At 30.3% G+C, this 22,844-nt stretch overlaps 1 protein-coding gene and 1 long non-coding RNA gene across 2 annotated transcripts; one reads left to right on the top strand and one right to left on the bottom strand.

Moving 5' to 3' along the window:
* Positions 1 to 575: 575 nt before the first annotated feature.
* On the bottom strand, positions 576 to 10,343 carry LOC8263529 (histone-lysine N-methyltransferase ATX3). Its single transcript, XM_015721878.3, has 23 exons — positions 8,882 to 10,343; positions 8,720 to 8,775; positions 8,426 to 8,624; positions 7,622 to 7,741; positions 7,447 to 7,515; positions 7,293 to 7,361; positions 7,099 to 7,190; positions 6,904 to 6,996; positions 6,464 to 6,599; positions 5,705 to 5,777; positions 5,498 to 5,597; positions 5,247 to 5,371; positions 4,475 to 4,620; positions 4,088 to 4,192; positions 3,694 to 3,758; positions 3,347 to 3,563; positions 3,146 to 3,235; positions 2,947 to 3,003; positions 2,769 to 2,858; positions 2,506 to 2,592; positions 1,882 to 1,956; positions 1,011 to 1,111; positions 576 to 899 (listed from the first exon to the last, which is right to left on the bottom strand). The coding sequence occupies exons 1-23, from the start codon at positions 9,746 to 9,748 to the stop codon at positions 809 to 811; spliced, it is 3,123 nt and encodes a 1,040-aa protein (XP_015577364.2). The 5' UTR covers positions 9,749 to 10,343; the 3' UTR covers positions 576 to 808.
* Positions 10,344 to 15,159: 4,816 nt separating this feature from the next.
* On the top strand, positions 15,160 to 18,041 carry LOC125369045. Its single transcript, XR_007214531.1, has 2 exons — positions 15,160 to 15,507; positions 17,393 to 18,041. It is a non-coding gene; the product is annotated as an uncharacterized LOC125369045 (long non-coding RNA).
* The last annotated feature ends 4,803 nt before the right edge of the window (positions 18,042 to 22,844 follow it).

Genomic DNA, 22,844 nt, shown 5'->3' with positions numbered 1-22,844 from the left:
TTTATAACTTATAATTATGAATATAAAATTGTTAATCTTAACATTTTATTATTATTAAATTTTCGAATTTTAAAATATTATTATATAATAATGAAAAATAACTAAATTTTCAATTTTGTAAAGTAAGAGATAATATAATATTTGAAATGACACTGTACTAAAGTGTGACAAAATTTTATATTTTAGTAATATATATATATATAAATATATATAAAAACTTTAATTTATGATATTTTTATTTTTATAGTATTATTATATTATTAAAAAATAAATTAATATTACAATAAAAAAAATATAAATTAAGATACAAGGATAATAAAATATAAGAGTTTGTGTAAAACACCTTTAACATTAAAGCAAAAAAAATAAAATTAATGTTACGTATATGCTCATTTAATGTTGAGGATGAAGCTGTTTCTTCTTAAGAACTGGGTATGAACAGAAACTGGACCTGGTTTACTCTTTACCTTTTCTTTTCTTTTTAATTAATCTCTTTTACTTCAATTCCCAAAACAAAGTATCCATTGTAGTTTTTACTCAGATACGTTTAATAGGATCCTCCCAGAAACCCGTTGTAACCGAACGATAGGAGACCCACCAGATTGCCATTTATTGAATGAAAATTTCATTACAAATTACGACATTCAATCAGCAACGGAATTTACATTTTTATAGCAGCTCAAAAATTACATGGTTACCAGAGTCTATCTAAAAAAAATTACAGGAACCTACCTTTCCTAGAACAAAAAAGAAAACAGGAAGATGGATCTGATGCTTCCAACGGATGCATTAAGATTCAACAAGAGAATTAATTCATGAACTTCCGACAGTTGGGAGCTCTACAGAGACAAGGGACCTTCAAGTCATCATGCTCATCTGGATCGAATAAGTAATCATACCTGTAAAGCACAATTTAAACAGGTTTTTCCTCAATACAGCAGAGCACAAATTAATATTTCAGAGAAAGCAAAGTTAAATGGCTAAAGCTAATAGAGGAGCTTTAATTGTACGTTAGCTCATCCGCCGCGGAGACATTGGTCTTAGCAATAAGAACTATACGATTCTCCACATCACCCACACTCATTATCCTTGCATAGCAGTTAGGCATACACTGCAGTAAAATAGCACTTGTCAACAATATACAAGAAAAGAATAATTACAGTAAGGGTACGTGTGGCCAAAAGCTAATCATTCCCAACATAAAAGTTAATCCATCAATTGAAAAGAATTTCAAATGAGCATTAACCATGCATGATAAGTTCCACGAGAACCAAACAAACACAAGACCAAATATCCATGTTATTTTCATTTTCTAGGCAAGGAACAATTGGCCACAGTAGTAATCTAGGATCCACCACAGTAAGCGAGCAATATAATTTAGCATCCAGGTCCCTGGTGATTCAGACAATGGACTACCAATTCCCAGGTCCTTTCCTGAGTAGGTACTCTACAAGCTACCACATTATCATCATTATTCATAGGCAAAACCCACAAGCCCCTCAACTTTCAATTTTATTTTATTGGTCCCCTGATTACCTTTTGTTCTATTGAGAACTTGTATTTTATTTCTGCTTGGATTAAGGAATTCTTGCACATACTTCATGAGATTATTATTTGTTCTATTGAGTCCTTTTATTTTTAATTTTGCTTTGATTAAGGACTACTGAATCCTTAATAGAAGTAAAATAAAACATAAGGACTCAATAAAACCAAATAGAAATTAGGAAGCACAATAAACTAAATCAAAAACTTCAGGGGCTTAATTATGCAGTTTGTCTTACTAATACAAGTTTGATCACTCGAAACAGTTTGCAAGAGCCAAAATACAGATACTTCAAAATCAATTTCAGATGAAACTTTTTTCTTATAACAAGAGCTTACCGAATGGTTGATCAAGCGTGCTATGTTCCCCTTATTTGTTGCATCAATTACCACTTCCTCACTTATCTTAAACAACTGCATTGAATAATTTAATCATAACAAGAACCATCAAGACATAAATAGCAGCAATCACCAGAAAAAAAAAAAAAAAAATCTGCCTAACAGCATGTGGAGCGAAGCAAGATTGATTACAAAAGGTAAGCATTCTCATGGGCATGTAATATGCAAACAGTTTATTGCAGTTTACAATTTGTTCAATTGTGTCTTATAAACCCATCATTCGTATACACACAAGAAAATAAAATTAAGGAGAAAGAGAATGTTTTTTCTTCTACCTAAGCTAATCAATCAGGACAAAAGAAGTTTGTTCTTTGAGAGGTTTAAGTAATTCATCTCACATATCACAGTTGCACCCATGCCTTCTCAAGCCATAAAGTTGCCACATCAACATTCAAGATTCAACAACCACTAAAAGTTTAGAATCAGTCAAAATATTAAAGTTCTTAAGCATAGATTTAGAATCCTGGTGGCAAATTGGCAAATTTCATTATATGACTACACAATATAAACATAAGCGCATGACATACGGTGTCCACACTATCAAAGGAGTATCAAGAGACTCACATAGCAATCTTTGCCTTCTAAACGATATCGTGACTCCCTTAGATCTGCAATACTCCTCCTCACCTGCTCACCACGATACTCGATGACCTGGAGAAAGATGCATGAATCATTCAAATAAAGGAAGTGGGGAAAACTAGAGCAACCTGAACTAAAATTGCACCTCTTCCAGGGAATTATTGAAATTACCACTGGAAGTCCAACCACTGTAAAGTTCCTAATGTTTCAACAAAGACAAGCACTAGTAACACATGTAAATCAAGTACCATTTCTCCCTCTTGAATATTTCTGCGAGCAAAGAGGCCCCATCCATGTATTCCAGATTTACCAAAACAAACCCGATGACATTCAGTTTTCTGAAAACGCAAGAACATGTCAATCAAATACAATGAAATTAACAATTACATCAAGGACGACCACATAATAAGGAGAACGGTGGTTTACCTGCAAATGGCAAAGTCTCTCCTTAAATGAAGAGAAGACTAAGGAATCATCCATCTCCTGCAATGAAACATACGCATTCGTCTGTATTAATAACCAATCAAAAGGAGCAATGCTCTGCTATCAAATCATTATTTCTTTTTAATATTAAAAAATAAAAAGCACTAAAATTTCTGAAAGTAAATGAGGATAAGAATATTACTACTTTATGGGTGCTCAAGCTACTTATGGCATCTAAAGAATGATGTCTCAGTCCCATCAGTCGGTGGAATATTGGCTCTCCTTCAGCCCTCTGGCAAACAAAAGTAATACCAACAAAATAAGTATGGAGTCGGCTTAAATAAAACCAAGACCGCATTAGAAAAAATAAATATTGCAGATAGATGACTGAGAACAAATTGACCTTTTTGTTTGTTCTTTTATAAGCACGACATCGCGCAGAAGAAAGTGGCTCAAACTCATTAGTCTCTGAGGTAGAGGGTTCAGGAAGGCCTTCCATTCCCTGATATGAAATCAACCTTGAACCACCGAAGCACCCATTCTGTTTCTGAAGCAAGCTTCTGGCAGCAAAAACCCCTGTAGGACTACGCACCACAACAACAGAGTCTACACTGGGTGTCCTACCAAAACCAAGCAAGCCAAAAGATAAACCAATTTAAGACGTCCACACAGCAGCAGAATTAATTCCAATCCAAAGGGGAACTGCAAGGAAAATGACAGAGCAAACAGTGGAGGAGAATGATTACTTACCTGTGAACAGCACAGTATGCCAATTTTTTTGTCACTTGGATCCCATTCTTCTCTATGCAGTGCAACTGAAAATTCAATCTACCAATTAGTTGAATCATATCATATTATTTCTCATGATATTATAATGAAATGCTGGATATAAATATAATAGGAACACGCTGCATAAACCTGCAACACTATGTAAAGGTTTCAGGAGGTTATTGCAATTTAGGCATCAATACATAGGAAACTATTTTGCGAAATACCAAATGGTTCCTACAAAAATAAACCTGCAAGTGTTTTTTCATTACCAAATAGTTTCATACAAAAAGAACCTGCATGCCTTTTCTAAAGAAAATAAATCAGATAGAAGAGAGAACCGTAAGGCTTTTCTAAACAAATAAATAGAACTTACTTCCATGAAATATCCTGCTCTTGACGCACACATTGCGTGAAAATAGGTGGCACATTTGCAACACTGAATGCAGGAACCATGCGTCTGACTACATATAACACAACTCTGTACTCCATGCAATAAAAATATTTAGATCACAGCCACTAGCAATTTTGTTCAACCAACTTATCAATTCGATTGGTAAAAATTAACATGAAAAGAGGCTGAACTGAACATGACTGAACTACCATATTGCAGAAAACCTTGTCCCAACTAGAAATGGGCTTGCTTATTAAAAATTACAATCCTAACATGTACGGGTGCCATATGATAATATAAGGCGAGAAACATCATTCTTATTCTCGGGCAATGTAATAGAACACAATCTATTGAAAAACCACAACACACCTTCAAAAATGTAGTTGATGGAATTCTAAAGATTCCAGTGGCAGGTTCCATCTTTTCATGATTCAAGAAAGCAACTTCAGGTCGGAACCAGGCGCATGTTACATGAACCCAAAGCATCTCAATATCGCTAGGTTTTAAAGCTCCCCCTGAAAAAGCAGCTAGCAGATATAAGAACAAAGTAGCTTTCACATGAGAGAATAAAGCACCAATGGAGGCAGTCTACTTGGTAATTAATAGCATCTGCTGTATATTCAGATTTACAGCAGCATAAGTCAAAAGCCAAAAGGAAGCTTTTGATAAGTGATTTTGCAGCCACTGCTAGTGACAAAAATGAGTACAAAGTTTGTAGAGACGCAAGAAATGGAATTTTATTAACTGCAACCTTTAACTGGAGATAATGGTGTAGGCAATTCCATAAGGAAATTGGATCAACCATTTGGTATGGGTTCGACACATTAAATTATAAGCAGGGGAACGTCCATAATTGTCAGTTCTAAAGATAGAATTTGAGTAAATAATTTTAGGGAATTCCTTGCGTGCACCAGTTATCTTAGGAAGTTATCCTAAACCAGCTAGATGTGGACCGCCCTCATGTAATATAGGTTCCACTTACATAGTATAGTGATTTTTAAATTAGTTTCCTATCGAACTAAAGAAAAAAATTATGCAAATCTTACAATTTAGAATTATTAAAGAGCCTTGTAACCTACTGGAAAATCTCAAAAACAAAAACTAGCTAAGTTGTCTTAGAGAAATCATTTAGAAAATATACCTTTCACAGGACAAAGGCAACACTCCCTCATAACATCAGGAGTTTCACAAGCTCTGCACACCCAAGAAGTAAGATCTTGAATGTTCTTCACTCCATAGCATTCTTGGTGGACAGCAATTTGACACCTGAACATAAAAGCGCCTTTCAGGTAAATGCAGTTAAGTGCATAAACAAAGTCTAAACTTACACCAGGATGTGACCACCAATATACTAATAATCAGACAAAGATAACTAATGAATAACAGAACTACCTGTTGCAGATTATAATTTTGTTGACATCCCAATCTTCAACCCATCTACAAACAGCACACCTTTCTGTTGTCCATTTTGCATAAACCGGATCATACTTCTCTGTTCAATTGACAAAATATACTTTTTCTCATCTTCATTCAGTAAAAACTTCAGCAAAAGAGGAAGAAAAATTCTGAGCCCTCAAAAGTTCAAAATTACAAAGTTACCTTGCAAAAAAGCAAGCAGCTTCTGCTTATCTAATATCAGAGTATCTACTCCATGTGTATTGTACTCTGCAATCTGCAGCAACTTTAATATCAATAGGAAATCGTACAGGAAGTACAAAAATGAAAATCATTCTAACACATAAACAATCGTTTGCACTACAAGTTATAGCAGTGGAATGTACCATAATAATAGAAGCAATGCTTAGCTCAGAGAAATTTGGACAGCTAACACACTAACTATATCAGCCTTGTATAAATAAAGTATTACCAAATTCATTCCAGACCATGAGTGAATATACAAAGTAAAAAGCTATTACTTTTACTGAGCCTGGTGTATACTGCTAAACAATTACAAGCTATAAAAACTAAAAAGAAACTTCACTCAGTATCATGATCAGCATTTTTCTCAGTTTTGTTATTGCAAGACTAGAATTCATACTGATATCTGTCAGAATATTTGATTGAAATTACAATGTTCCATTTTTTGTTTTCATATGCTCTTTATGTGGTGTCGCTGCAAACAACAGTACTAGATAAGACGATTACTTTTTATCAGATTTAAGCAAACACGCAATTTACCAGCAAATTAGTGCCTTAATTCTAAAATAACCAAACGCGTATACTGTACTTCAACTTAGATCGAATGCTTATAAACTCCATCACATCAAGGAAACAGCTTAGTAAAATTGGGACAGCATAAAGCAAGTTACAAATACCATAAAGGGCAATCACACATCAAAAGAAAATGCCAATACAAACCCATTTTTCCAGTGGTAACATTGTATCCTTGACTTTCACACTGTGCTTCCATTTTTTGGCTCTGCACCCAGTGTGCCTTTCCCATTCACTTGGTGTTTGCTTGCGAGATCCACATGAACCACACTTGCAAACAATTCTACCAACAGAAAGAAAAGGGAAAAAGCTCATTCAGATTTACTAAAATGGAGGGAAAAGCGTTACCCAAAACTTTCTTCACCACATAAGCAAAATAAATAAAGTAGGGCATTGGCCAATAGCAACAACTGAATTGTAAGCTGGAAATACCTAAATTTCCATTTTCAAAGTAGATAGTCTGTCTAATGAATCATTATATATGGAAAAATTGCATTGATCCTTGAAGGGTGGGTGGGAGGCGAATAGAGAGAGGAATATAAAAATTAGTTTACACTATCCATATTAATCAAGTTTCAGAGGCTTACAGATGAAGTTTTGGAATATATGTTCCTTCCATCCCATTGCACACCACAGTAATTTCATCAGGTGGCGTAGCTTGTCCATTGTTTACTATGGATCTGGACAAGTAAATAATGTCATATGTTGGGATTAAAACATCCTAGGAAAAAGAGGGTTATATTATGTCAAATAAATAAATGTAAGAAAATAATGAAATATACTTGACATGCAGCTTTATTCTCTCAAAATAATTTGAATCAAACTTAAACTTGACTCTGCAATCAGGACAATAATAGTCGAAATTCTCCAGATCCTTCAAAGATAAAAAGGTCAGTTAGCATTCACTTCTGATTAATTAGGACAAGTTCACATAAGTGACAACAGAATGCATTAGTTTGTAATATCTTCTACATACCTTGAAAAGTTTGCGAGAAATGTTGTCACACTCAGCGTGCACCCAAACATTACAACCATCACAACATACCTGAAGCAGAAGGTTTTCAGTCCAACTATCTACCAAATCATTCTGTTGCAACCACAAGATTAATTCAAATAACTAAAAATCTCACCCAATTCCCACCATCTGAATGGTGCCAAATCTTCTTGCATATGCCACAATACTGCTTTGACTTTCTTAACTGTAGGAGAGATTAATGCAAACCATTTTCAAAAATAATTACATAAAAAAACAAAAAATAGATAAATAAACAAAAGAATTAAAATTCCAAAGCAATTCTGATGAACCTTAGCACAATGTTTACATATAAGTTCTGTCTGGAAAACTGAGGCCTTTCTTTTGATAGTTTTGCATGGCAAGATTAGATTACAGCTATCACAGCATCTCATATCCTTGTAAGACACATTCTGTACAATCAAAATAATTGATGAATTCCAATAACCAAACACCCAGATACTATAAGCATCATGATCAGGAAAGACCAAACTATCAAAATGAAGTCATCAAGATCCAAAAGTGAGATAAAAGAACTACCGCAAGAAAGAATGAATTCCTATAGAATGAGAGGCACATTTCATGGATGGTGGAAACATTCTCTTTTTAAGTGACTTATGCACCTAAACCCATAAACAGAAGCTCCTACAACTGGAATTTTAATCCTATAAATCATGAGCATATATAACCGACCCAATATTTTCTAACTATATCAATATATAGAGAATATCAAACTGTTAGGGACCTTTAAGAGCAAATCTAGTTTCCTTTCTAATACCAACATCAATCTCCTGCCAGAAAACAGATAAAATTGGAAATTTCATTAACTAGCTACTTGTTAGGGTGAACAAATATATAAAATAAATGGAAGACAAAGCAGGAATAAGCATTAAAATTAATCAAACAAGTTAATCGTTTCTATCTCAAAAAGCTCAACCATAATACAACCTCCATACGCTAAACCATGAAGTTGCCACAATCTAAAGTGTTCCAATGCTTGAGAGACTTCGTGCCAATTCAACCTCCAATGGTTAAAACAACTACACAATGACCAGAAATAGGAGGATACGTGAAAAGTAGTTTCTGGGAATACTTGCCTGGTATTGGCCATAAAACTCTTGATCTTGACTTGAACCGCTTGCTTCTTGGAAACCATTGAGGTTAGCTTCTGAAAGTGCCATATGTGCAGCACTAACTCTTGTTTCCAAGAAACCATTTTCTGCTAAAATTGCCTCTTCCAGTGCCATCTGAAAGTCACTCATCTTGCAATTATACAATTGGGTCTGTCCCTGAAATCTGCAATGGAAAAAAAGAAAAAGAAAAATCAAGCTACATTGTTACCTCTTTAATAAGGATACAAAATCATCAACCAAATATGACACTGGACAAACCTATCCATGAATTCTGCAAATGGAAATAACATCCCTTGTTTTACCCATGCATAATCCTGCCCATCACCAATAACTTAGATGAATACCATAAATGAAGCGATAAAATTCCAAAAAGTAAAAATCAAAACAACTATAGAGAGCGAGAGAGATGGTGAGTGATACCCTTCGTGTTCCATTTTTAGAATAACCATAAAACATGACACAGAGAGCACCGGGAAGACAACAGCTAAGAACAGCTTCAGGAGCTTCCAGTATAGGATCAATCACAATACCTGGCCACCATGGATATCTTTTCCCACATTTTGCCCAAACTAAATCTCCCAAAGCAAAATCCTCTGGCTTATAAACATCCTTCTTCTTCTTATTCCCAGCTCCTTCACTTCTCAATTTCTGCGCACCACTATATCTGAATCCTGGCACATAGTCATGCGACCTCAAATTATTCACATTGTAGTTTTTATACTGAAAATTATTGAACCCTACATCGCCAATTCCTCCATTTCCTTCCTCTTCATAAAATGAATAAGAATTAGAATTACAACTTCCAAATCCAAACTTATTCTTTACAAACTCCTTTTCAGTATATCTACATCTCTTAACATTAATAAAATCCTCTTTATCTTCTACAAATCCATCAGCGTCATCCTCAAGGCTAAAATCAGTGTCGCCAGCTCTACATTCCTCATTCTTCCACATATCAACAACCGAATCACTAAACCTCGAAGGAAGCATCTGTAATCGTCCCCGTGAAGATCTAGATACCGGAGGCCTCTTCAATCTCTTAGAATTTGACTGCACCTCACCAGCCCAATAAGATCCTTCACCAATCCAAGAACCCGAACCACTGCTATAGTCATCGATTTCAGTATACATACCAATTGAATAAGAATCAAATCCGTTAGTTTTGCGTTTCTTTGGAATCAACAGACACTCGTAATCCTCTTCTTCATATTCACTAATGCTAGGTTTTTTCACCTTACACCGCTTCAAATTCGGCATTTCAACTTTCATTGTCTTTTTAACAATCATCTTCTGAACATTCCCCAAACCCTAATTTCGTATCGGGACACCAAAAAATTGAATTGAGTATATAAAAATTTTCAAATTATTAACACTTCAAATCTTGAATACAGCGATCTGGTGATGCGAACTAGGATAAACCACTTGTGTGGCCGACCCAATAAACCTTAAAATCAGATTTCGAAGCCCTAATTTAACTAATTAGAGGAAACGTAAGCCTACAAAACTGATAAATTTCGGATTTTTTTTTTTTGGCTTGTGAATGATGGTTGAAAATAACTGAACCGATATTTGAGCTTCTAATTCTCAAGTTTTTAGATTGAAAACCAAAAATACTGAATTCGAGAAACCGGAAAAACTTGATTCCGAGGAGAAACAACGGAAGATTGCGAAGGATTGAATGGAAGTAGAGCAAAACGGTAAGACGCAAAGGTTTAGGTTCCGCAACTTAACGACGTGGAAAGAATCAGTTGAAGATATAAATATTATAAATAATAATATAATAAAAGTTGAATTTAAATTATTAAAAAATATGTGTGTATATATATATATTCCTTTTTTAATTAGGATAAGCGAGCGGTGACGGGTTTTGGCTCCAAATATTGGGGATTGGAAATTGAAAAGGGAGGGAGCGAAGGAAAAAAAGAAGAAAATTGGCCAAGGGAAAGCGCGAAAGGGCAAAACTGGAAGACTAAGCGTGTGGTGCAGTGTTGTCGGGTTTTTTGAGCATCATAAGCGTACAAGAAGAGGACGTCAGGATTGATTTGGTGACTCGGTGCTGGATTCGAGGCCTACTAGCCGTACCACGTAGCTCTTTTCCCTGCGACTCAGTACTTTCTGGGCTGGAATGTTGCCATTGGCAGGCCCCTGGGGCTCATTTTAAGCCACAGTATGAACAAATAAAATTAAAATCAAAGCAATTACATTAAACATATTGAAAAGTAAAAAACGGATGTTGCTGCTTAATGTTATAAAAAGTATGTTTACAAATTTTTGAAATTCTCGATATGGATATTTTTAAAAAAATATTAATTCTTTTTTGTAAAAATAATAAAATAGAACAATTTTTTTACTTCAATTTCAAATAATTCCGATCTTATTATATTTGTTAATTTATAATTTTTTTCCAGATAATAAAATATGATAAACTTTTTTATTATTATTATTTATAGATATAAATAAAAATAATCATACTAATTATAAAAGTTTCATATATAATTTAATAAATTTAACCTATTTAAGTTTATGAATATAATAATTTATTGTTAAAAAATTTCACATAGTCTATTAAATTATGAAATAAGTATTTTATTTTTGAAAGCGTGAAATAAATATACTCACCTTTTTTTCTTAAAATTAATACAACTGTAACACGGAAATAAAATATTAAAATCAATAAAAATTAAGATTTGTAACTTATAAAAAATAATGTCAGTTATTTAAAAAATTTAAAAATTAAATTTTTTATATTTACTTATACTGCATTTTAGAAAATTAAAAATAAATTTTTATATTTTTAAAATTATAACTAAACTTTAATAATTAAGTTTAATAAATTGTTTATATTTTTCTTTGTATAAAATGTCATTTATTTTAAATATAGCGATAAATTTACTTTATATATTCTAAATTTTATCTAGATAAAAAATAAAATATTTTCTATATAACAAAAGATAAACATATTTTACAAATTTTCTATGAAAATTAAAATAAAAAAATTCTCCCCAATTAAATTTTCCAGTTAACGAATTTTATGTAATTTAGCGTGACAGTAAAAATATCAAATTGTAGCTCATTGTATCGTTCCTTCGTAAACACGAGCGCACAATGTTCACTCATTTGTAACTCATGCCCAGGCCTGCCAATGTGACTGCACATTCTCTTCCATACTTATGTTAGTCAGGTTGTTTGTTTTGAGCATACTTCGGTTGTTCGTCTTCTGTTTCTTAATGAAATCACCTTTCAGTCAATAAATAAATAAAACTTGTTCCAACAATAACCTCGGCAAAGGCTTCGACAATTAAAAAACAAATATAATAGAAATGACATCGGAGTAAACAATTAAAAATAGTCAAGCAAATTATCTAATTTTGAGAGAAAAAGTACTAAATAAGCAATCCTAAATTCTATATAGAAGCACATCTATCAGTTGGGCTTCAGATTAACTACAACCTTAAGCCGAAAACTTAACCATAAATCAATCAAAGGGCTTAAATTGCGTGTAGGAGCGAATGTATCATTCTAACTTCACATTAGTTACAATCTCATACACATAACATATTTTTAATCACTTTAAAATTAATATACAAATCTAATGCAAACGGAATGAAAGGAAGGGAAAAAAACAAAATCACTTGTATAAAAACAATATCCAGTTTATGAGAAAATTTATATTGGATTGTAATGAGATGCTTTATATTTAGATTTACGAAAATAATTATAGGATACGAGCATTTAATTGTCGATTATATCAGAGTATCATAAGTTTTGAAAAAACAAATTGATCTCAACGAAATGGATTGATATGGAAAGTGAAATAAAAATTATTATAATTATTATCAATACTTGTAATTTGTTTAGGTAATTATAGTTTAAATAATAATGTAAAATGACTTTATTATCAAAATATAATAGAATTTTTAATTTTATAATTGTTTATTACATTTTAAAAATTCATAACTTAAAATATCTTTTTAAGTGCGTTTCTTAATAACATTTATAATATTTTTAAATTTTATTAATGTAATAAATATGATTTTAAAAAAAATATTTATTATTTTATTTTTAATTATATTTAAAATTAATAACATAAAAATAATTTATCTTACTATTTTTTTAAAACTAGAAGTTATTATTTAATTTTAAGGAACTAATTTAATAATTAATATTATATTGTAAATATGATTAAAATATTATTTACTATAATTAAGATTCTAATGACCCGAAACCAGATCATATGAGATATTATCCGCTTTGGCTCCCCACTTAATCTATCATATAATGTCTCTAAACCAAGCACGTTTAATTTTGGAGTTCCTACAACTTTACTGTCAAACAACTAAAAGGTGTCTCATGTGATTAGTTCAAACTCTTTACATATATGTTATAAACCATTATCGCTCCATTTCGATGTGCAATTCAATTACTTCATGTATTCCCTTAAAGTGTTGTCATTCTAGAAGCCTGCCAGAAACCGCTTCTTGTCCATACATCATATCCTTGCCCCGGCTCCACTTCTCGCCTTTATCGAACCGTTTCTCTAGGCCAGGCTGTCGCATACCCACCAGCTTTCGCTTAGTTCGTCCTCGAACATCTACTATAATGGTCATGCTATGATACCATTTGTAACGACCCAAAACCAGATGACATTAGATATTGTCCATTTTGGCACTCCACTGGCCTCACGGTTTTATCAATTTGGCCGGTTTGAGAACTTTCCAAAAGGTTACCAATCCTGAGATTTCTCTAAATCAAGCACATTTAACTTTAAAGTTCCTACAATTCCATAACCAAACAACCAAAAAGCGCATCATGTGATTAGTTCTAAATCTTTACATATATGTTATCAATTGTTCCAGCCTTGTTTTGATGTGCAATTCGATTCATTCGTGTATTCCCGTACCCTAGAGTGCTACCATCCTAGAAGCTTGGCAAAAGCCGTTCCTTATCCAGGCATCATATCATTGCCCCCGCGTCCACTTCCCGCTCTTATCAGACTGCTTCTCTAGGCCAAACTGTCATAAAGATTATTCTATAGTTAGAAAAATAATTTATTAACTAATAAACTAATTATATAATAATTATAAAAAATACATCAATATAATATTTACATGTAAAAAATAAATGCATATATTAAAACTTGTTTTATATATATATAAAAAAAAACTCATTTCACAATTCAATAAAAAAAAAAAAATAACTCCATGAGTTTTTGCTAAAAACTCAATTACATACCCAATATTTAAAGTGCCTTATCTATGACTTGGAAGCATAAATCATATAAAATAATTGAAAAGTATGTCCATTTTTAAGATCAGAGTTAATAATTTAGATTAGAGTCTGGTTACATATTACTAGAGTAGAGAAATTTTTACAAGTTGGACATGTGTAATGATATAGTGTAGTTATAAAGGTGAAAAATCTTCAGTAAAAACCCCTAAAAGATAGAATCTTTAACAATGATTGACAAATAGAGTGTTGTTTTTAGATTTTCTTTAACCTTTTTTAGATTTTATGTTAAAAACACTTTTATTTACTATATATATATATATTATTGAAGAAGAAAAGAAAGGCAGGGAGGAAGAGGAAAAGTATAAACTTTGAAAACAATAAAAATTTAAAAAATCAAATCCAAGAGAAAAATTCAAAAAAAAAAACATAAAAGAATTCTAAATAAATTCATAAAAAATAAAATTTCAAAAGAAAACTTGCATAAATAAGTAATATAAAAAAGTAATAAGTTCAGTAATTCCCTTTGAACATATTTAATGGACTTTAATGGAATGATTTTTCCTTTTCTAAAAAATAATTAAGAAAAGGTTTTTCTCATAAATATCAAAAATATAAAATAATTATAAAAGTATCCATAAAAATTACTAATAACAAAAATACAAAGAAATGAAACTTTATTTATAAGAATATCCTAAAACGAAATTTTATTTACAAAAATATTCGATTTTATTTTTCTGATAAAATATATATATTGGATATACTTTGAAGAAAAAATGTATATATCCAGTATATGTTTGACAAATAATGAATCTAGAAAATATTAATTTTTATAAACTATTATTATATTTTTTTAACTTTGTGATATTAATGATGAATAAATAAATAAATAATTTTAAAAGGTATTTTTCTGATTTAAAAATTTAGAGAGGTGTTTAAAATAGCACATATGAGAAATATGATAGACTGTTACAAGGTTAAAAAAAAATATTGAGTATATATTAAAGAAAAAAGTATATATTTGGTATACTTTTGATATAAACTAAATAAAATATATATTAATATTTAATTATATTTATATTTAAATACTAATGATATGAAATGTCAAATTCTTTCAATATTAAAATTTAAATGAATAATCTAATCAATATTTGCAAGTATTTTAAAAAGTTTAAAAGAATATGAAACATTATTAAAATAAAAATAAATAACAACAAAATTTATATATTTAACAAAAAATAGTATATATTAAATATATATTAGGTATTTCAACTTTTTTACAAATGAAATAAAATGTGAATAAAAAAATTTTGACAACACTTTTGTTAAATAATAATATATTTTGAACATTTGAAACTTTTTAAAATAAAATAAAATTTAACATAAATGTTTAACAATAAACAGTACTTATTTACTGAAATATATATATATATATATATATATATAAAATATCTAAAACTGATTTTAAAAAAAGTGAAAAAGTTAAAAACAGTAAAGGTAATTCCCAAAAAAAAAAAGAATAATTTTTGTAAATATTTTAAAAAATTGGGTAAGTTCTAAAAATACGAGGGAAGAATAATCGCTTTCTTTCAGCAAAATCACTCTCATTAGCCATAATTATTTTCGTTGCAGCGAAAATCAAAACAAAAGGAAATACGTGCGCGCCGTCGTTTTACCCGGGCACAACGACGTCGTATAAGTGTCATAAACTTCCACCCTTAAACCCTAATAAAGACCAGTGGAGGAACACATTAAAATAGCCTCTCTTCCGAGCCCGCCTCCATGCGAAGAACTCCCGATTGAGCTGATGTTCAGAAACGGTAATACCTTTTCACATCTCTTTGAGTTTGAATGTTCAAATTGCCGTGTAAAATTGGATTGGAAATGATGGCAATAAAGTAAAAGGTATGAGCAGGGAGATTAATGGGTGGTTAGCAATGGATGTAAAGATTAGGAAAAGAAGGGAGAGGGCCCCTAGTCCTTTGTTAGAGTTGTTGCATTGTGACTGTCGCAACCTCTCCTATAACAACAAATTTGGGGTTGAAATGAAAAGGCGTGGGCTGCATTCTAGCATTGAATGCCGAGTCTAGACTTCTCCCTACATTTTACTCTTAAGCATCCACTGTCTGCCGGCCCCCATGCTTCCTGCCTTGATCAAAACCTTCCACGCTGATCCATCCACTATTACATTTTCACTATTTCGCTTTTGGTCTGTTTGCTGTTACTTATAATAAATGTTCATAGGTAATTTTGAGTAAAATTATTGATAGCTAAACGTATAAAATAGATAGGTAAATGCATTCTGTTGAGCTTATTTTGTGAATGGAAAATGCGTGTAAACGAATGATATCTGATCAGGTTAGTTCATCATTTGTTGGTTATGCGAATTGTGGTTCAGTTTTCATTTAGTTTAGCGAGCTTGATTACTGGGAGATTTTATATAAACAATGCGTGATTATGCTGTTTTCCTGGCATTCTTATTAAAATATTGAAATTGCTGGTTTTGTGATTTCCGGGTCAAGAACCACTCAGTGATCCAAGCAAAGAAATTTGCTCGACTTAATGGACCTTGTTGATTTCGCCCTTGGCTGCTTTAGTTTGCATTTGTTAATTTTGCTGATTGGAGTTTCGTATCAGTTTGGCCTAAAATTAGGCTGCTGGTTGTATTTATATTTTAAAAATTAAAATGTCGAATAGTTTACCAATAAGTAACTAGAGGGATATATCCTTGGAATCATGATCAGGCAAGAAATCTAACCTTTTAGGTTGCTTAGGTTTTTCCTCCATGAACAATCATACTAATTAAACCCTTGGGTCCTTTTAATGCTAATTGGTGGAGCATGAATGGAGTTTAAATGGGAGATTGTGCAGTTGGACAGACCAAAAGCTGAAAATTGGGGTTTCCAATGGTTACTTGCCAAACAATAGGAGAAACAATGTAAATTGTACGCCTTTTTTGAATTTTGTCGATGGGTTTTAATGCAAAATTGTTTGTTTCTACACTCGTTATGGTGCATAAATCCATAGAAGGAAAAATGAAAGCAAATTTGGTTTACGTTTCAAACAACCGAGATTCCCTGTCAGGTCAAAGCCTCATCTACAAGTTCACTGTTAGGATCAAAGATTTTGAGTTTTTTTTTTTTCTTGTATTGAAGGTTCCAAATGTCAATCCCTTATCTTTTTCTTCGCAGTCCCTTCTAAGTTCTGATGTTAGTAGGTCTCTCATCTCTGCATTTTGGATTTTACTATACCAGATATTGTCGTAATTAATATAAAAAAAACATGCGGCGATAATTGATCCTGTATGCGCGTTTGGAATGTTGGTTGATTGCTGTTTCATTCCTTGACCAGAGAATGAACAGCATCCCTAAAGTTTAGTTGATGATCCAATATGTTAGAGGTGTTATGAGTTGGATTCCCTTTTCTTTCAGATATTGCCATATTGGTATAGAATTGAACACTATTCTACTTGGAGTAATTCCTTTGTTTCTTCTCCTTTTCTTTTATCTTTCACTATCTGTCAAGTTCTGTAAGGAATACGTTGCATCCAGCTGCTATTACGGATATACACTGTTTAGCTAAAAAATGCAAGTCTGGGTCTGATTGTTGACATTGACCATGTTTTGCTTGCAAATGCCTTTTGATTCTAGTGACTGACTTTATTCCATTTCTTGCAAAACTATTTGCTAACACTCGGGTATGAAGAGACAGTAAGTTGGTTTCTTTCTAGCAGAAGAAAATTTGTAGTGATAATAAAGCTTTTGCGGCAACAGTTGACAAAGTGAACAGACAAAAATCAGTGTGGTCGTTCGCAATCAAGATCATGATGCACCGCTCTCATTTCCCATATTTGAGCATTCAGAAATTTCTGGTTGGCTTAACGTTTGGGACTCTTGGATTGGCCTTGGCGATAAAAAAAAAAAAGGTAGAGTGATTTGATAGGCTGGTTTTGAACTTTTTGATACAGTTGGGGCCAATTATATGGCAAGGTGGATAGCTAATCTGCACCTGGAATACACTCGCTGGAGTGGCTTTAATTATAGATTAAAAGGGTTGACGATTGCTTAAAAGAACTCTAGATTTAGTCTAAGCAGCGTGTCCCTTTTCCAATATGAACAATGATTGAACACAGAATAATGCCGCCCCACTTGTATATCCTGAATATGCATAAAAGTGGTTTAATTATGTCCTGTAAATCTAAGGTTATTCAGTGGCCACTACTTGCCCCTGTTATTATTCTTTATCCCTGACCTCTAGACCATTCTTTTCATTTTTCTTTTGCCTGTAGTGTAATTGCAAGATAGTACTGCTCTTCATTCTATAAGATTTATAAGCTAATTTGCTTGTGATAAAATCTGATATCCTAGCACTCATTCTGTAAGCCAATTTGGATTCAATTTTACAGAAATTTCAGAAAGGATTCATATAAATAAACGGTTTGGTGGATTCTTATCTACGTCCTCGGAACTCGAATACTCATTGTTTATATATTTTTGGGTTTTTTTTCTTGCTATTTTTGGTGTATTATATTCTACTACTATATGAATGATGGGAGTAAAATAATTATAAAATTTGAAAAGAAAGCTTTTAGACTAAATCAATTGATGATTAATATATATATATATTTATTTAAATAATAAAGTATGTCAATTATTCAATTCAAAGTATAAAACACATGCATGCGTGGCAGTTTTCAATTAGTTGTGGTCGAGTAAAATTTTTTTAATTCAATATACATTTTAGTATTTTTTTGTTATCGTTACATGTTGGTTGAGTTAAATGTAAAAAATAGAAATTATGTGGGATAGAATTTAGAAAATCTGATTTATGTTAATTATTATAGAAAAATAAAGATTTAAGATTGAATTTTATGTCCGATTTGAAAGAAATTCATTTTAATAAGAGAAATAAGAAAGAAAGAAAAAAGAAAACTCTTAAAATTCAATACTTGAAATGTTTAAAAATTACACCTAAAAAGAGAATTGAAACACATAATTTTGAAAATAGCCTAAGTATACGTGTACATTAAATTAGGTTTACCAGTATTTAAATTAAAAATCCTAAACTAGAAAAACATAAACTAATATTATTTATAAAATACTAAATGAGTTATAAATATTTTTTTTAAATCAGACTTAAAATAAAATAAAAATGAAAATTACAAAAACACTATTGAAATTATAAATATAAAATGTTAAATCTCTGGATTCTTTAAATAAATAGCAAAAGAGCATCCCTAGAATTCTCAGGCCAAATGATTTTGAAAGGAAAATGTAATGGATGTGTTAATAATTTTCTCCACTTTGTACTGGGAAGCAAGAGTCCCATAATTCAGAGTTATAGCCTATAGTTAATAGTAGGCTGACCTGTGTGCATGCGTCCGATATAACAGGTGGCTTTCCCATGTCCAATTAATGTTTGAAGCACTTCTTGTTGGTTGTACGGATATTGAATTATATCTTAAACAATTTTCTTTATTACAAAAAAGTCATCATCCATTTTCTGTTTAAACAATTACCTTTCACAAACAAAAAGTGACTCTTTATTTATTTATCTTTCTTAAATATAAAAGTATGTTTATGTCTTGGCAACTTAGCATTGTTATTTAGTCTCGGGTCATTTTCATAGCTTATTGAAGTTGGTTTTATTTATTTTTCTCTATTAGTTTAAAATTGTAGTAGTTTGATTCATAAAAGATTTAGTCGGGAATGGGAACGAGATTGAGAATGAGAATGAAAAATAAAAAAGTAATTTTCATTATTAGTATGATTTATAAAAAACTATTTTAAAATTCGATTGAAATTATTAATCCAATAGAAATCATCTATTTTCTATTTCTCTTAAAGAACAAAAATTTTATTAATATAAAAATCAAATCGAATCAGTCGTGAATAATCAAATAAGTAAAATAATAATTTCTCATTCATATAAATATTATTTATATATATTTATTGTATGTAATCATATTATAAATTAAATATAATTATTATTTTTAACTATAATTAAATATTATTATTGGCATCTAGTTATAAATGATTTCAATTTTCATTTCTTATGTAATTAAATAATATTTAAAATATAATTATTTTTTATTTTGATTTTGATTTTTATTCTCAATTCCGACCTTAATTTAATGAAATTCTAGAAAAAAGCAAAATATTTAAGGTAAGATAGGACATCCACCATGTGATATGTTTACACATTATTTTAATTGCTGCTGTATTAATTTCAGAAACACGTAGAGTGTGGAGCTACTGAAGTGGATGAGGGTGGCAAATAACTAATGCAATGCTGCTGAGTGGCGCAAAGTCATGCACAAGTAAAATCTAGTGCTGGGCATATATATATATATATATATATTTCTTTTTTCTTTTGGTAAAATTCTTTAGAGATTGCTTGAAATATTTATGGTACCAAAACGCGTATTAGGCAGTATGTGATGCATAAGCAAGTACGTGTACTAACTATAGTTTGCCACGACATTTTTAAACATTTTTTAACTTAAGTAATTCTGCAAAATATTAATCTGGAAATTGAACCTAGCTTTGTGAAGAAGCCAACAAAAATTAAAAAAAAAAAAAAAACGAATGAACAATTTCATTAATTTGGAATGGTGAGCCTACATTGGAAGCACTTGAACATATCACATCTTAAAGTTTAGACACCTAATTGAACAAAACAATTATTTAAATACTAAAATAGTAAAGTTTGAGAAATTGGGACACTATTACGTAATTTTAACAATAATGAAATACATCCATCAACTTATTTCGTGAAATCTTTTTCACTGATATGGCTGTGGCTTATGCTTATCAACCCACATGGGACATGGCCATGCACACATCTTACCTTCAATATGAAAAAAAAAAAAAAAAAGGGAAAATATATCCTCCAATTTGTGAGCTTATGAAATTATAAATTCATTTCTTACCTTTTGATTAGATGATGATAATTCTGTATTGATTGGCGCTATATTAATGTGAAAATGTTATTTGTGGTTGTAATATTTTGAGTAATTATAGACTTATTTCTTTTTTTTTTTTTATTTCCAATTACAATAATTCAAAAAGAAAATACACACTTGATGAACAAAAGCATTGCAGGAATATAACTGAACATGAGAAAATCATCAATTAGAGGGAAGAGCAATGTAATGATGGACCTCCATTAAATGGCTCAATAGTGGATGCTGGGATTTCTAGATTAGTATTTCTCGAGCTATTTTCTCTAGCATGAATCATGGCTAAGTGAAAATAGTACTTTCAATCAATTACTCTCCTCCGAAGTTCTTGCCCGACTCAAAGAAATGAACAATAGTAGTTTTCATTGCTCTTGTTATTCTATTTGGAGAAATATGTTTTTTTTTTTTTTTTTTTATCTTCTCGAGATTATCGTTGTTTCCTATTGTAACAAAAGCAACAAATTTTGAATTAAATTTGGATGACTTATTTTAAAAAAATTACAATCCACTAGAAATTTTTTTACGGTGATATTTTATATAGAAATAATATTTGTATAGTCATGAAATATTTTAATTTTAATTAAAACCTATTGTAAATAAGAATAAAATTTATATTGTGATAAATTATAAATTATTTAGATCTCATTTTTTTAAAAATATTTCTTCATATAATAATATTTGTATAATATAACGAGATATTAATATTTCTTTATTTATAGTTGTTATTATTTTACCTAACATGATTAAAAATTAAATTAAATGAAAGCTTTTATTATTCAAATCTCGATTAATTTATAATATTTTTATAGTTTCTATAAATATAATTTACTGTATGGCTTTATAGGACACCAAATTCTCAAAGCTACCTATAGGAAGGGTGGCAATATTCTTTCATACATTCATAATAAACTTTGTAAAATCCTCAAATAATGTTGTGGGCAGAGGATGAATAGTAGATAGGGAGATTAAGTTCAAAATAAGTATTTCATATTAGTAGAGTTAACTGTTTATTAAAATGGTATTCTTCACTAGTCAAATTCACCTTTTAAATAATTAATTAGTAACACTAGTAAAGTTTATTTATTTATTTATTTACAAATCAAAACATACAACACACATCAGAATGTCATACAATTTATAGACATAAAATTACTAATGCTATTGAGCAAAGTAAAGAAGATGTATTGCTCTACTTTACAGCACAACTGATTTATTCCTTCGACTTTTTTCAGTTATAAATAAAAAGGGAGATTTAAACCTTTTTCAAAATAATATATATTTATTATAAAATTAAGTTTATAGGTATTTAATATATGTAAATCTATGCGAAATTTTATTAATATTTTTTAAAATATATTATATATTTAATATCTAAATTTACTATACCTTATATACTAAAGAAATTGACAAATATTAATTTTCAATATTTCTACATGGAAACTTATGGTCAGAGCATTATTTTTTTTATGGTTAAATTTTTTTAAATATATATATATATATATATATATATATATATATATATATATATATATATATATATATATATATATATATAAAAGAATAGATTCAACAAAAATGTTGTCTTCATATATAGCGAAGGATATAAAATTTAAAAGGTAATTTAACAACTAGTATGATGCATTTATTTTTAAAAGGCAATGTACATTATTGAACTTGAAAAGAGTTTAAGAGCTAAATTATAGTTAGGAATTTGTGAAATCCAATTATAATTATAATCAAATTATTTTAGTTGATGAAAAGTGCTCCTCATTTGCATTTCTGATTAGAAATTCTGTAAGTAAAGTTATACGTAGATAAAATTAATTATATATTAATATATAAAATTATTTATTAAATATAATATTTATATTAATTGAGTTATGTATTAATATCAATTACTAAATATATTCAACCTAAAGCTTTTATTTATATTTTCTCGAGTGTTAAGACTACACCAAAAATTGTTAAAGCCAGAATAAACAATCATCAATTAAATATTTATACTCTTATAATGTTATATTTTAATCTTTTGATACTTAACTTTGTATTTGTTAGTAAATTATTAATTAACTTCTTAAAATTCTTCTACTATATAACATTGTAATTATTATCATTGTTCTCTACTAATACAATATCGTGCTTTTGAATTAGTATATTGCAAATTTCTTATAAAGTTTTTGTGTAGCTCAGTTTCTT

This window comes from Ricinus communis, chromosome 1, assembly GCF_019578655.1.
Source record: "Ricinus communis isolate WT05 ecotype wild-type chromosome 1, ASM1957865v1, whole genome shotgun sequence".
NCBI lineage: Eukaryota > Viridiplantae > Streptophyta > Magnoliopsida > Malpighiales > Euphorbiaceae > Ricinus > Ricinus communis.
This window is presented reverse-complemented; position numbering and strand designations above follow the sequence as displayed.

Bases quoted from the DNA above. Each gene is read 5' to 3' on its own strand.
- LOC8263529 (XM_015721878.3), bottom strand. From the start codon at position 9,748: ATGATTGTTAAAAAGACAATGAAAGTTGAAATGCCGAATTTGAAGCGG. The intron at 7,742-8,425 runs GCAAGTATTCCC...TTGATTGTACAG, and splicing joins AGTTTTATGGCCAATACCAG to AATGTGTCTTACAAGGATAT. The intron at 4,193-4,474 runs GTGTGTTGTGGT...CATGGAGTACAG, and splicing joins CATCAACTACATTTTTGAAG to AGTTGTGTTATATGTAGTCA.